We start from the raw sequence: 15,688 nt of genomic DNA, 5'->3' as shown, positions 1-15,688 counted from the left end.
TGAAACCACTACCAAAAAGTTATACTGGTATATACTGATAATAGTTGAGAATTATCTTACAAAATGGCTAGAATATTATTCAATCCCAAACCAAGAGTGACACAAAGTAGCAAAAGTGTTTGTTTGTTTGTTTTTGAATTTCGCACAAAGCTACTCGAGGGCTATCTGTGCTAGCCGTCCCTAATTTAGCAGTGTAAGACTAGAGAGAAGGCAGCTAGTCATCACCACCCACCGCCAACTCTTGGGCTACTCTTTTACCAACGAATAGTGGGATTGACCGTCACATTATAACGCCCCCATGACTGAAAGGGCGAGCATGTTTGGCGCGACGGGGATGTGACAACACGACCCTCAAATTACGAGCCGCACGCCTTAACACGCTTGGCCATGTCGGGCATAGCAAAAGTGTTGGATGATCAAAATTTGGGTTATCCATGCAACCTCACTTTGATCACGGAAGGAATTTGTCAAGCAGTATTTAAAAAATGCTGTGAATAACTGGAAATAAAAACCCATGAAAGTCCCATACCCCTCTCCAATCAGAAGGAATGGAAGAACATTTCAACCAAACACTAGACAAACAACTTGCCAAGTTTAGTGAAGAAAATCGGATCAATTTGGTAGCAAAATTACGATCACTATTTATGGCTTACAAGATGATGATGGAATGGTGCCTTCAATAACTAGTGAATTTGATCGTCAGGACACTACTGAACGCATAACTACTGTCAGAAGTATACCAACATGTATGCGAGGATCTTAGTTCAACTGGAGAAGAAATAACTAGTGCTAGGTTGTTAAGTCGTATTCACGCTACTTTGATGTTGGATATCAAAACTGCAGTGTGAAAGGGAAAGCCCTCATGAAATTACACACACAGTCTTTCATCTGTTGGGTACCAGATATGGAAGATCTATGCAGAAGTGAGAAGAACTTCAACGATTGGGTTGGAATGAAGATATGGAAAGTTTGAATACTGAACTTAAGAAAAATTTGTATTTGTAATTTTTACGATGTCAAAACTTTAAGTATATGTATATATACACACACACAGAAGTGTAGGCCAAATATTTTCCTTCAACTATACTTTCTCACAAGCTAACTACAGTCTGAGTTTATGGCTGTGTAGCAAAATATTAAAGAAATGTTTCAGCTTCCTCGTGAGATGAATTGCCACTTTACAGCAAACATATGCTTCGAACAAGCTAAACTATGGACTTGTAAAATAATTGTTGAGAAATTGTAACAAAAGATGAACATTAAACGCTTGTTAAGAACAACTAATACTGTTTGCATATCGCTGATAATGGAGAGGATTCTCACGTAATATGATTCTTACAATATGTATTTGTAAATTTTGATAGTTATGTTTAGGGATGTGAAACGTAATGTGATGCCACTTTGTTGGAAGGAAATGTATATTCAAGACAGACGATAGAGGATGAGAAACTGTATATACAAGTAGCCTTTTTTTTTTTTATGTTAAGTCTTTGGTTGCTCTGTGCACCAATCACTAATAAGACGAGTCCACTCTAAAATTACTAGATCATTCACCTCAAACTCTACCCTCACGAGTTTGAATGGATTATGGTGCTAAACCTTATAAAAATTGATGTATCAGGGCCAAAAGTGTGGTTGTCCCCAACCTCAACGTTGCTCCAGAAGATTCCAAGCTTTCCAGTTTTTTTAGCTAAATTCATGAGAGACAGAAAATTGTAGTTTATCTACGTGTGCAAGAGTTGCACTGCAGTAATTCCATGTACGTCTTACTTGCTATTCTCCTTTCACTAATATTTCGTGGTGGAAATATGGTGTATAATGTAAAAGTAATTTAAGTTAAAAGAGTAACGTTGATAGGGTCAGAAAGATTACTGAATGTTTTAACTATTATGCAACTGATGTTATTGTTTTTCATCATAATAAGCCTTCATATCTTTATGACCATAAGTGTTAATAAAGTGTACATCCTCTGACGTAAAAGAAAACTTGGTATAATTTATTTCTTGTTTTATTTGTAAATTTCGTCGACCTAATTGACTTCTGTACTCACTCGTGACTATATATCTGGCCTTCCTAATAAATCTATTGCTATTGCTGTTCTGTCACCTCAAACGAAGCTCTCTCATGATAGAGCAGCCTGTTACAGTTGACGATAAATTTGAACCATTAATAGACAGCACGCACTCCACTTGTTTTAAAATAATATATTCAAAACAAGTTAAACATATCTACAAAAATCACATTATGGAGATCGTAATTGCAGCTTAAACTCTTTACAGTTTTCTTCTTGTCAAAGTCCACTGATTCAATTGTTTTAGAATCTAATTGACAAGCCAAATTATTTTTCCCATTGTTATCACAACAGCATCAGTGAATAATTCACTTATGTTTCCTCATGGAATACCAAAGTTGTATCCCGAACTTCCAATAATTGTCTTCTTTTCACCAACGTCCACACAGGTGGATTCAATTAGTTTAGAGCACGCTTTGACAAGCAAATTATTCTCTGTATCAAACTGTTTAGTTCACTTTAAAATGTCAACCATGAAGACTATTCACTCCTATGATGACTAACTTGACGTCTTCTCACTTTTCTGTGGCTGAACTTCTCTTTCACTTTACTTTTACTCATTTCTGGTCCTCTATTTCATCAGTCTCTTTACTTTTATCTTGTTCTCGTCTTTACCTTGAACAATGTCTCAAAGTTTCTGTTGTAAAGGGTCTTTCTTCAACTCCCATGAAACGACATTTGGGATGTCACATTTTGAAACTTTAAGAGGGTTGACATCTTGCTTTCTCTTTTTCCTTTGAGCTTTTCTGATGACTGCAGTTACCCCATTCTTCATTTTGTCTAGTTCTTTTAAATTTATACTGCCTGGTATATTTCCAATTACCAAGCCATATATTGGTTCCTTAGACACATGGCTTTAAAATCTCCTATATAATATGGAGTATCCACCTTTATTTTTGGGAACATTTTCTCACTGTCCATCAATTGGTACATGCAGGCGTATCTTGTCTGTCATCTAATCATCATATGTTAGACTTTCATTTTCTTGTCCTCAATCTAGCCTTCACATATTAGTATATTCTAATTTGTTTGTACCTTTCATTATCTGAAACATGCTCCAATCAGTACTTGCACTGTTGATTCATTTCCTTAATTGAGCTGACCATCAGTTGTGGATATATCAATAGTGAAAATGGCAATTCTTCCTTGTGAAGAATCTGACAAGTTGTCTTTATTGTTTTTCTGGCAAGAGTATTCATGGTGACAGTCACTTTCTTTTGGCCTCTTACTAATACTATCTTTGTAAGTAGCTCCAGCTGCTTTATGTTGGTAATTGACTTCCACTCCTTTTTGATGTGCCTCATTTAATGATGAATACAGCATCTCTTCTTTCTTCTATCTACTTTGGTAGATCCCTGTTCCCAATCAGCCACCACTGGTTTTGACTTTAACTGGATGTTCTTGGACTTGCTATTTATACTACCTTCATGGGATTCCATATATTATTCTGTCAGCTTGATCATCTCCTCCACATCTTTTGTTGTGCTTACCTTTAGGAACAGTGATTTCAGATGAGCATGTGATCATGAACTGTTCTCATATTATTAGATTTGTCAGTCCCTCAAAACTAATGTCACATTTGACCATGTCACTCCATCTCATAAATTATCACTGTATGATGTGCCATAAACAGAAATACAGTTTCTTCAGTGTCACGTTTGACTTCTTTGAACATTCAGTGAAAACCTTCTTTAGTTAGTTCACATAGTTTCATCAAAGTTACTTTCAGTTTGTTATAGTTCATGGAATCTTCTAACATCATTCTTGCACATATTTGTAAGCCTTCCTATGAGGAGTGGACTGAGACAGAATGCTCAGTCCCCTTTGTCCCAGTTCTGACTTTGGATAAATCGTTCGCCTCTCTCTCTCCAGGAAAGCATCCATGTTATCCTTCTGTCCATAAAATTTGGGAAGCTTGGGTTGGTTTGTCTTGAGTCCATTGTTGTTCTTCGATCATTTATCTATCTGTTGGGTGACCTTGGCAATTCCTATTTGTACTCATATTTTCTCTATTTTTTAGTCTCTCCTCTCTTTCTTTTTCTTCTTGCCCAATTTGTAATATCATTCTCCCTTACCTAATTAACTCACAAAGTAAATTAATTAATAATACCTACTCTAACCAGTCTTATATATCCAACACATGGAGTCATTTGAAATCTAGGCAAGGCTGAGTGCTGGGAACAATTAATTATATTAGTGTTTGTTGAAAATTATTTTGTATTACAAATATTTGTATTATAGGTACTTTTGGAAAGGAGGTACTATGTGCATTCAATGTCATTTGGTAGAAAATCTAATATAAACTGTATACATTAGCATTGTTTAGTTAAATCTTATGTAATAAATTTTTCAGTTTTAGGTTTCAAAATTAGTTTTGCTTAAAAGTTAGATATGTAGCACAGCAAGTTAAATTTACAAGAACCTTAGTCTCTTCAGCAAACCAATCAAGAGACTAGTATGAGAGAAACAACTTTGTGTAACCTAAAGGTCTGAGTTTAGTACTGTGAGGGATGGTACAAGCATTTAATAAAATAATTATTCAAACCTATGCAAGGACTGTTCGCTGTCACTTAAATTAAAGCAACGTAGTAATACGTTTAGTTAATATTAGGTATAAATAAATTTTGTATATAGTTAAGATTTTGTCAAATTACTTTTGTTTACATTAATGACCATTTTAAATTTACTTTATAAGTATTATCATTATCAAACTTTCTCAAGACATATCATGTTTCATTTGGTCTTTATAGAAAACTGAACATTACTTAAGGCTTCCTCCAGTCCACTCTGTAAATTTGTTGAGTGACAGAGGTCAGAAAAATTAAAAGTGGTAGTGTTATAAACACTTCATGGCATGTTTAGCACATCATTTTCTATGTATTACTTTTAACATTGTTATATTGTCACGAATGATCCAGGTAATCTTCTTAATTTATCTTGTATCTTATTAAACATTACCTTTTGGCTGTACTATATTGGCAAATTCCAAATATATGACAGTTCAAACCAAGCACGTGAAACTTCCTCCAGGGTAATGGACTGGATAGTAATTTTTAAATGTACTTGTGAGCCATGCCGTAGGAAACAAAATCATGACTAAGAATTAATTTTTTATACTATATTTTTAAGAATTCATTGAGAGTCAGATAAAACCAACACACAGGCCAGATGTGGTTTATGGATTGCATATGATTGGTATAAACTGCAGCATATGTTATAGCAAAGTTATCACAGATGCCATGTTTGTCTAAAGTTACACTCTTGGGGTTCCTTAAAAGGTTTTCATTGGTCAAAAGATGTGTTAGGGAGATTTTGGAAAAATGCAACCATGCTATGTTATGTCTTTAATAGGAAATTAATTTCATGACAGTGGTTCAAGCTAACAGCTAGTGTTTCTATGTTCCTTAAGTAAGGTATACATTATTATTTCTTTGTTGTGGCTTTGAATAACAGTATTGATTATGCTGTAAAATATATATCTAAAGTTACTACTTTTTAATTCTAAATTGTTTTAAACTGTTAACTTAATATGTATGCACCCAGAACTAACGTAAATATACTAAGCTGATTGAACCTCATGATATATTACTGGAATTAGAGCTAAAAATATTGTTAACAGAGATGGTACTTAACTAACAAAACAGTGCATTCTAAACCTCTATAAGCAGGAGCATAAGCAAAGTGAGTAGGGAGCTTACCTGGTTAGAAGTCAGTAGTAATTATTAATTAAATATGGAATAGCAAAATTTAGTTTGATTATATTTACTGCCATTACTACTGTATCATATACGATTACTGGACCTTCATGGAGCACTCCAACCATGATATCACCACATCAAGTTTCAGAATTCAGCTGGTTATTTACATAATATCTAACTGAGAGACCAACACCATAATGAAAAGGTACCATGAGAGGTATATCTGATTCAGTTCCAAATAATTTTCAGGGTGAGCATATGCAACAGTGAACAAATTATTTGTCTTGCTACCCATTTAAAGAAAGAAAAAACTACTTTAATGAGACAATGCAACTTTCCAACTGAAAGTTTTAACAATTATCACATATTTGGAGCTGTCATATCCAAAAGGTTTGAAAAACTCACTAGATGGAAGTATACGGAAACAAAAAAGTATAGAGAAAGGAATCATAGCTGAACATATGGAAGAGTTGGAAAGGCTTGTGCAGTTATCTTACCTGGATTATCCAAGTGAAGTAATGGATACATTAGTACATTATCAATTTAAAGATGATGATAAGGGAATTATGCTGAAGTAAAGTAGGTGTGTATCTCTAAATGATAGTTCTATAGTTGTTGATGGAACTTAAGTTCATTAAAGTCACAGATAAAGAACTAAAGATATAACCTAGAAGCTACAGGATCATCAGATGAAGTAGTACTAAGATATCAACTCTCTCTAATAATAGTGTAGTATAATGGAAAGAATTATCTAGACAACTAGTGACAGAGAACTTAGAAAACAAACCACAAAATAATAAGAGTCTGATGTGTAACTTGGAAAAACATATTACCAAGAACTGCAGACAAAAGTCTATATGAAGTAAAAATTCCCCCCAAAATATGTCATCTATGATTGTCAGTAACCAACACCTTTAATACACCAAGGAGACAATATTCTAAAGATGAGTCTTTGAGCTCAACCACAAAGAAACAGTAAACAGCTAACAAGACACTAGAAAAACAAGAACTCTTGGTATTATAAGACATTTAGCTGAGGATACCCATTCTACTGCAAATGAAATAAGAAACTGTCCAGTGTCAGTTCAACACAACATACTGTGTGTGTGCATTATAATGTGTTGGTCAATCCAACTATTCATTGGTAAAAAGAGTAGCCCAAGAGTTGGCAGTGGGTGGTGATCACTAGCTGCCTTTAGCTCTAGTCTTACACTGATAAATTAGGGGCAGCTAGTACAGATAGCTCAAGTGTAACTTTGCACAAAATTCAAAACAAACAAAAAAATAATACTACACCAACAAAGTTCATAACAGTCAAAAATTACAACTGTTAAATTTATATGGCTTCAGTTAAAAGTCTAATTATATATTTTAACACAATCTAAAGAACACACTGCAGGAAATGTTTCCCCAAAACAAACGACACTGAAACTTTAGATTCCATCCTGAAAAGAAGAACAATCATATAATACTATTATGAAAGTAGAAAAAAGATAAATACAACAAAAACACTTAAAATAAATGTAAGGTAACTCTTGCATGAGAAAAGTTTAATAGTTCTACTGCTGTTTCCTTCCACAAAAAATAAGTGCTTAATTAAAATTGCTTTCTGTAAAATAGAACATATAGAAAAGTAATGACCAATGCAGTTGTTCTGTTTTTAGAAAGATCTGTATAAGTAAACCAAAAAAAAACAACAAAAAAACATGAATGTATGGTATAAGCTAAGTAGTTTAAAACTAAAGTCCTAACTATTTTTCATTTAGTGTTGTGTATACATACGTATCAACTTTTCTTGTACAGATGTTAGTGGAAAAGCTATTAATGTTTTAACATTAAATAACTGAACTTCACATTACTGGCTTCTTTATCTTTAAACACTTTACATTTATATATTTTAGTTACTTGAAGATTAGTGACTATTTTTCACTAAAGAAATCAGTTAACTTTTAAACACCATAACACTGACTTCTTTACTTCTAAACAATTTTTAATTTTTTACACATAATTTAATATAAAGCAAAATTAGAGTACTTTGAAAGTTAAAATTTTCTTAAGTGAAAGTGTATTTCTCATTTTGTGCTGCCCTGTATTTGCAAACTTTTTTGAGCACATGCCATAAGCCTTCATAATCCCTGTTTGAATCCAAAATTCCAACACATCTCTCATGCAAACCATCATGCATCACCTTTCCACCAATAGGAGAGCATTCTATCATGTGACACATGTGACTCCCTTTATGCACTACTACAGAACTATCACTTCAAAGTTTGGCAGAATACATGAGCACCAGAAATGTGTGGAGAGTTAGGATGGGAAGTGTGACAGAAGAGAAGAACCTATTGGAAATACATTTTAATTGAGGAAAATTATAATTTCCAATATGATACCTTCCATTCACTCAGAACATTACCTTGAATCTCACACTGAAATGGTGGAGGCATCAGTGCAAGAGAAGCACAGGCGTATCAACCAGAAACATCCTAAAAGAGAGGAAATGATAAAATGATCTGAGATAGGCACCACACCACATCTAAGCTAGGTATCTCTTCTCTGTGAAAAGGGAAATGATCACAAAAACCAGACATGACAGAATGTGTTGGGAACACATCTGTGTAGGAGAGGATGGTGTAAGAAAGAGACATATGCCTCAATGGCTGTTAGAATAGGAAGAAATGAATCAACATGGAAAGAGCTTGTGGAAACAGGAGAGATGAAAAGTATGGGATGCCACCCAAACACCCAAAGTAGAGGAGATCAAATAACCTTTATCACAGCCACATTAGAAACTTGGAAATAAAGACAACTGTAGGGTGAAAAGCCTGAAAACCACAAGCCAAAGAGCAAAAATGCTCCACTTCTTCACATAAACAACCAAAAAAACAAGGATGAACAAAACAGGCTAAGGGAAAAGCTGCTATGCAAGAGAATCTCAAACTCCTTGCCATGGAAAGGACAAAAGCCCAGCATGAAGATGGTAAACAGGAAGTGCAGGATGTAAAACCAGAAAATTGGGCTGAAATAAGTGGTGTGAAAGTAAGGGAAGAGGGAGCACCAAGAGATGAAGCAAACAAAAGAACCATGGTTGAGTGAGGCAATAAGGAGCAATTAAAAGGATTCTGCATGGCAAGGCAGAGGAGACTATCCAATAAAGTAAACAGATAGGAGGAAAAATAGAATGAAACAGGTTGGACCAATCCTTGGTGAAGGCATCTGTTGTCAAAACCCTAGGATAGGGAACTGAGGACCAAAACTGAGGTAACTTGTAATTTAAGGTAATGACAAGTACATTTATACTGGAAGTACACAAACGATTGCAGTGCCACCAAAAACAGCAGGATGTAGGGATTGTTCCATGGGATAGATCCAATTGGGAGAGACAGATATGACAAGATTGAATGTGTCTGAAATATGACATGCCATGAAATGAATGTGTGACACTTGGATCGTGACTAAGTGCCACCCTGGTGATTGATTATAAGTCATCACTGTAGAATTATCAGATAGGATCACAACAGGTGACAGATGTTGACATGAGGAAAAGGATTCAATGATCAACAAACAGCCAAGTGTTCCAGGACATTGATGGGAAGAGAATGTTCATCTGCAAGTCAATAACTTGAAACCCATTGATGATCAACAAATGCATCCCAGCACTGAAGGGAACAGATGTAACTCTGATCTTGGAGAAGGAAGTGGAACACTTACCAACATGTGGGCCTTGTCCAACCACCAATGGAGACATTCCATCAAGGAAAAGAGAAAGAGAACAGAATCATCTAAGAGATCACATGTGTAGTTCCACTGGTCATGATGGGTCAATTGAAGCAAATGCATAGCATATGAGCCCTGCCAAGAATATGATAGGTGTCAAAAAGGACCACTTTCCCAAAAGTAATAGAATCTTACCAGTAGTAAGTAAGAGAATAGACAGGGCTGTCTGAATGACCAGTTCCTTAGAATGAAGTCTAAGAGAAGGTTGTGCAATACTGAGATTAGTGTTTAAGAAAACAACTAGATGTACAAGGTATTGGGGGAGATGAAGGAAGAACTCCTCCAAAGATATCAACCATTCCATCTGCACAGCTTGAAGAAGGAGCTGATGAGTAGGATGGCTCACTCCCATTTGGAATGGTCAAGAAGAAGCCAATCATCCAAGTACACAAGAAAGTGCAGCCCTTGGTTATGAATATGCTAAGCAAAGGGGAGAACCACTCAATAAATACATACTGCATTCTGAAAAAAGTATACCACTCCATAATGGACAAATTGGTAGGAGTAAAATCCATTCAACATGCATATAGCAGGAACAAAACTTTGTTGAGTGAGGTTGAGTACTGTCTCATATTGAAACTGGCATGACCATGGATTCTGAGAAGTAGAAAAGAAATGAGAGAGAGAAGAAAAGTAGTAAGATAAAACCCTCTAATAGAACACTATGAATCCAAGGAAAGAACTGCTCTGATAAATGAAATATGCAGGATGAGCTACCACCAATTCTGAAATCACCATACATTGGAACCATTGCTGCCATACCGTGTATAGCCACAAAAATACAGTGAAATGTGATCCACCAAATCAGAAGAATAAGGTCTCCAATGAAGCACCAGAAGGGGAAGGTGGATCACTACTGGACAAAAGTCATCTGTGACTCCAAGGACAAAGTAAAGATGTAAAAAAATGTAGCTATAAGATGGTCCTGTACACATGGAGCTGAGTAATGGGTCTATGAAAATACACTGTTGTAAAGTAAAAAGTCCTAAGCAGAAATGAACCATTAAGTAGAACAAGAGCCGAAAACAACACTCAGCCTATAGTGGAAGTGAAGAGGGAGCGGATGTCCAAAGAAATCCGCATAGTGTTTTTATGAAGACCCTCAGACAGAAAAAGGGTTGAGGTGAGTTATTACAGGTAGAATGAACAGGAGAATTGGGACCTGTCCTCCCAAACTGGTACAACTAAACCCACAACTGGTTGTCTAGAAAATGGAAGCCTGTCATAAAAATTGCAAGGGCTGATTGACTCAAAGCCTGCAGGGATTGGGCATACCAGTACCATCACCTAAAAGGGCAACAAAAGCACAGTGGAAACATCGACATAAGGGAGAGAGAGGTAGAAATAAGAAAGATCAAAATAATTGTAGGAAGAGATAAAACGTCATGTACTTGAAATATAATCCCTGAGAAAGCATAAAGGGCCAAACAGAATCCTCAGGAAGGTGTGAGAAGACACAGCGTACAATGGGGAGAATCAAATTTTTGTCAGTTGATGCCTGTAAAAGGCTTTAAAAGTACAGGAAAAAGGAGGGAAAGAAAAGGAGACAACATGCATTCCCCAATGAGTTCATTATACCTGTGGCCAAAAGTGCAGTAACAGACAAGTGAACGCACCTAAAATAGTAACAATGACTTTGGAATACAGATTAGACACTAAACTGTGGAAATGCATGACAAACACGTGTAAATCAAATGTTCTCAAAGTAAAGTGAAATTAAACAAAATGAAGTTCAACTAAGGCAAACAGAGTTAAAACCATTTCTATGGTAATTAATGGTATAAAGAAAGATTAGAGCAATCAACCACTACCATAGTTCAACACTGATGCACAGAGGGAGTCACATGCATCATGTGATAGAGTGTTTTTCTCTATTGGTGGAGAGGTAATGCAGAATGATTCGCATGATAGATGTGTTGGAACTTTGGATTCCAACAGATGTATGATGAAGACTTGTGGCATGTGTTCAAAAAAGTTTGCAGATATAGGGCAGCATAAAATGAGAAAAACTAATTGTGTGAGCAGAGTGAGAGTACAATATTGGAAATTACATTTTAAGGGAAAGTTTGGTTGTTTGTTATGAATTTTGTGCAAAACTATATGAAACTCTCTGAGCTAGCCATCCCTAATTTAGCAGTGGAAGGGCAGTTAGTCATCACTACCCACCACCAACTCTTGGGCTACTCTTTTACCAGTGAATAATGGGATTGACTGTCACATTAAAACACCCCCATAGCTGAGAGAATGAGCAGGTTTGGTGTGACAGAAATTCAAATCCACAACCCACAAATTACAAGTCAAGCACCCTAACCACCTGATCATGCCAGGCCTTCAAAGAACAGGGTATATGTGACAATGTTTGAAGCAGGTAAACAGTTATTAAGTGTTAATGTCTCTGGTATTACAGAGACAAGGTAAAGGTTGTCCTATTAATGCCAAAAAAGCAACATATATATATATATATATTATACCATCTGATGTTCTAATTGTTATCACAGAGTAATATCTGGTACTGTACATTATAAAATGTACTTAGACTTCTGCCTACTAAATTTTTACAGTAAGGCTATTATTACAGTATGTAAACAGCATAAGAAGCCTTGAAAATCTAATCATACTAGAATTTCTTACATTAAGTGATGAAAATGCAGAAAGTCTACTTAATGGCTAAGTATTTTTTCTTAATTTTCCCTTTTAGGTAATGTTTGTTTTTTATATTAGTTTTATAGTAACGTCATAGAAATACAAGGCCAACAAATGATAGTATGTATGACCAACACTAAAGTCAAACTTTTGTTTTTTAGTTTCCACTCACTTCATTTCCAGCCTAAAAATGAGCTATTCACATTAAGTGGTATGTTAATAAAAAGCCATGTTAAGTGTGGTATACTGTATGCTATCAAACATGACAACATGAAGACGAAAAAGACAAATATGAGTTATAAATTATGTGCATGTTGGTAAACGTATAGAGTTAAACAGTGAATACACACACATATATAAATATACACACAATAAAATAAACAAAACCTTTTTTTTTTTCTTTCATAATATTTGTATACCTCCTGGACACTTTGTTCAGTAGTTTTTGTCTGCTTTCTATACATTTTAAGCCTATTTTAATTGATAGATGTACATACACAATCAAGCTCATTTGTGTTTAACTTGCATTTGGTTATTTCTATTTGAAACATAATCTCCACTTGTAAACAACACCATCATTCATTACCCTTAAAACAAATTCTTGCATTTACTCATTAAAGTATTTAACACAGTACAAAAGTGTCACAAACATTCAAAATAAAAGTGTTTCAGTGTGCTGGTATCAAAATTTGAACACAGATACTGTAAAGAAAAATATTTATGTAAATACAAAATCGATGGTCTACAGTTTAATATCATGCCAAAACGTAAGTGGTATTTAACTTACTTCAACACTAGCAATGTAACAGTAAGCACCATTCCAGGCATTATTTACACAGTACAGAGAATTATCTTACTGATGTAAGGCTAAAAAATATGATTCAGCTTTAAGTAACTTAAAAATAAAATAAACTTCAAAGCTTTGATCAAAGCAAAACAAAGAGGTGCCAGAAAGTTTAACCTGTCTATGTATACATAAACAGAGGTGTCATTTCATCACAATTTAAAAGAACTTGGTTCTTATTCTCTTTATCCTTACTGATTCATCTGGCTGAATTTTGTTTTTGACCAAGTTCAGTTAACTGATTAAGTTTTTTTGTCAGACTAGAGATATAAGCTCCATGAATCTTTGAAAGAAATTCATCATCATTCTGCAAACAAAGAAAAAAAAACTGAATAAAAACAGCTATTAGTACCATTGTTATAAGATATATTTTCTTTATACGTCACACTTTGGATTTGGGAAGAGAGCATAGGACATTAACTTCAAAAAGTTTAACAATGTAGACTTAACTTTTACAAATTTTGATGTTAGATTTTCTGATAACCAATCATCTAGTTATTAGTTTTTATTTTTTTGCAGAATGAACCAGTCAGTGTATGATTTGTTTCAGCTAGCAGTGAAATTGTACAAGTAACAATATTTTCATGTTAGTATAATGCAGTAAGCATGTCTGTAAACATGGTTTACAACTCCTTACAGTGTTTAAGCTTATGAAAATGTTAAAGAAATAAATAAACTAATCTTTTATGGTTATATCTACTAGACATTCTGGTATTTTCTCCATATAACTTAGAAAAATTCCACCAATGAAAGAACAACCTAATAGCAATATGAATATTTCTTTCAAAGCAGTGTGGCACAGAGAATATTCTACTTACAAAATAATAGGTTTTAGTTACATGGGTGCTTTTTATTACCACACTAACATGCCCTTCTAAAATATTTAGTTAAAGTAAGAACCAAATGAAATATAATTCAAGCACACGTTACTCCAACGTCCACCTCCCACACAAGCAAATAAGATTTTTTTAAAAAAATAATTTCTTTGCCAGAATTCTTAATCAAACATTGTAAATATAAATGATAAGATAAAGCATAATAGTTAGAATTCTCTATCTGTAATTCATCAGTTATACACAGTTTCTCTTTTAATATATAAATACATAAACACAGGGCCATCCTTACCATAAGCATGTAAACTAAAGCCTCCTTTAGCTGATCTTTAGTTAAAGGAGATATTCCCATGGGAAGTCGAGGTAACACATTGTCTCGAAACAAGTCTGGAGGTATCAGGTCAGATGAGTAAGGAGGGTTCCCAACAATTCCTGTATAACATTTAGAAAACAACGATAGGACTCCACTGTTCTATTAAGCCTACACAATAACAGTAACTCTTTTACTATATACTTACAATAACAAGAGATAAACAATTTCTACAACTAAGTACAGAATAACAAAAACATGCAGATAACAGCACAAGCACAAAATAAAAACAATTTTGATTCTTACCAAATACTTAGACAACAATAGCAAGGTCGAGTGTACTTATCACATATTTACACACTGACAACAAAGTTGAATGTATTTTTTACCTTGTATTTGCATAATTACAACAAAGTTGAATGTACCTCATACCATGTACTTGCACACTGACAAGGTTAAATGTACTTTGTACCATACACTTGAAAGTGAGGTACTTTTAGTAACTTGATAAATCCCTAAATGACTAGTGTTTAAAAGTATAATAAGCCTAATAAATAATTTATTATGACAATTAATTATCATCGTATTTTGCCTGTTTGAAAAAAGCATTCACACCATTATAAAAGCTGTTATATCACCAATTTTTTGGAAGAGAAAAAGAGACTGTAATGGTGCACAAACCTGGCGTCAGTGAAAATGGCAACTGAGTGCCAATTAACCCTGAATGATCATTTCCCACAGGATATCTTGGAGGAATAAGTTTGCTGCTGCCACTGCTGATACCAAAACCCAGAAGAGGCTTTTCAGTTGCTCCATTTACCGACTAAACAATGAAAAGAAATAAAAGTCATTTTCTTGCAGTCAGTGGTTTTTGTAATTAGTTTTTCATTTTTCCAATTCAAAATCATAAAAACTAAACTATTTCTTTTTTAAGTCAGCTTATACCCTTTAAATGTCAGAAAATATCACAATTTATTTGTTTGCGTATTTTGAATCCTTAACCTTCTTACCTTCACTGTTCAGTGCAAAAAAAGTCTTATCTAAACTAAATTCCCTTAAAAAGTGTGAAAAATTAAAGGTTTTTCCATTCCATTTCTGTAGCAACGTGAAATAAAATGAAGTTTTTCTCCTTATTTTGAAGCACTTTTAGCTAATTCATCCGTAATTCCCTATCAAATTATATTCCTCCTATTCCCTTTAGAGTTATGGGCTGTGTAAATAACTTTCCATTGATGAATCAATCACAAAGATCAAACTCTGTATGTGTTGAACAAAAAAGTGCTTTTACTAATGCCTTTTTCTAACCACCATTAAAAGCGTTTACTTCCATGATAAATCCTGCATATTTGAGGTTACATAGGAAGCATGGTCCTCCCATATCAAAGATGATAAAGTTTCACAGTAACAAACAGTTAAATGAAGAGAAGAATGGTAAGCTTAGTAACAGCACAAGTGAACCACTTGAGTTGCCACAAGTTGTTGGTACTCAGATACCATGGGGCAAATTATTTCTAA

At 34.4% G+C, this 15,688-nt stretch overlaps 1 protein-coding gene across 7 annotated transcripts in view; it reads right to left on the bottom strand.

Moving 5' to 3' along the window:
• Positions 1-7,065: 7,065 nt before the first annotated feature.
• LOC143238254 (uncharacterized) overlaps positions 7,066-15,688 on the bottom strand; it is a 29,480-nt gene continuing 20,857 nt past the window's right edge. For 5 of the 7 annotated variants that reach the window (XM_076478333.1, XM_076478334.1, XM_076478330.1 and 2 more), the window contains 3 exons: positions 14,855-14,996; positions 14,156-14,295; positions 12,890-13,337 (listed from right to left, as the gene is read on the bottom strand). In XM_076478333.1, the coding sequence (XP_076334448.1) occupies positions 13,230-13,337; positions 14,156-14,295; positions 14,855-14,996 (390 nt within the window). In that variant the 3' untranslated portion in view covers positions 12,890-13,229. Of the gene's footprint in view, positions 7,215-12,889; positions 13,338-14,155; positions 14,345-14,854; positions 14,997-15,688 lie in introns of those variants that run through there. The other 2 variants (XM_076478335.1, XM_076478336.1) reach the window with 2 other exon arrangements.

This window comes from Tachypleus tridentatus, chromosome 13, assembly GCF_004210375.1.
Source record: "Tachypleus tridentatus isolate NWPU-2018 chromosome 13, ASM421037v1, whole genome shotgun sequence".
Classification (NCBI taxonomy): Eukaryota; Metazoa; Arthropoda; class Merostomata; order Xiphosura; family Limulidae; genus Tachypleus; species Tachypleus tridentatus.
The sequence above is the reverse complement of the archived record's forward strand: the minus strand, read 5'-3'. Positions and strand labels throughout refer to the sequence as shown.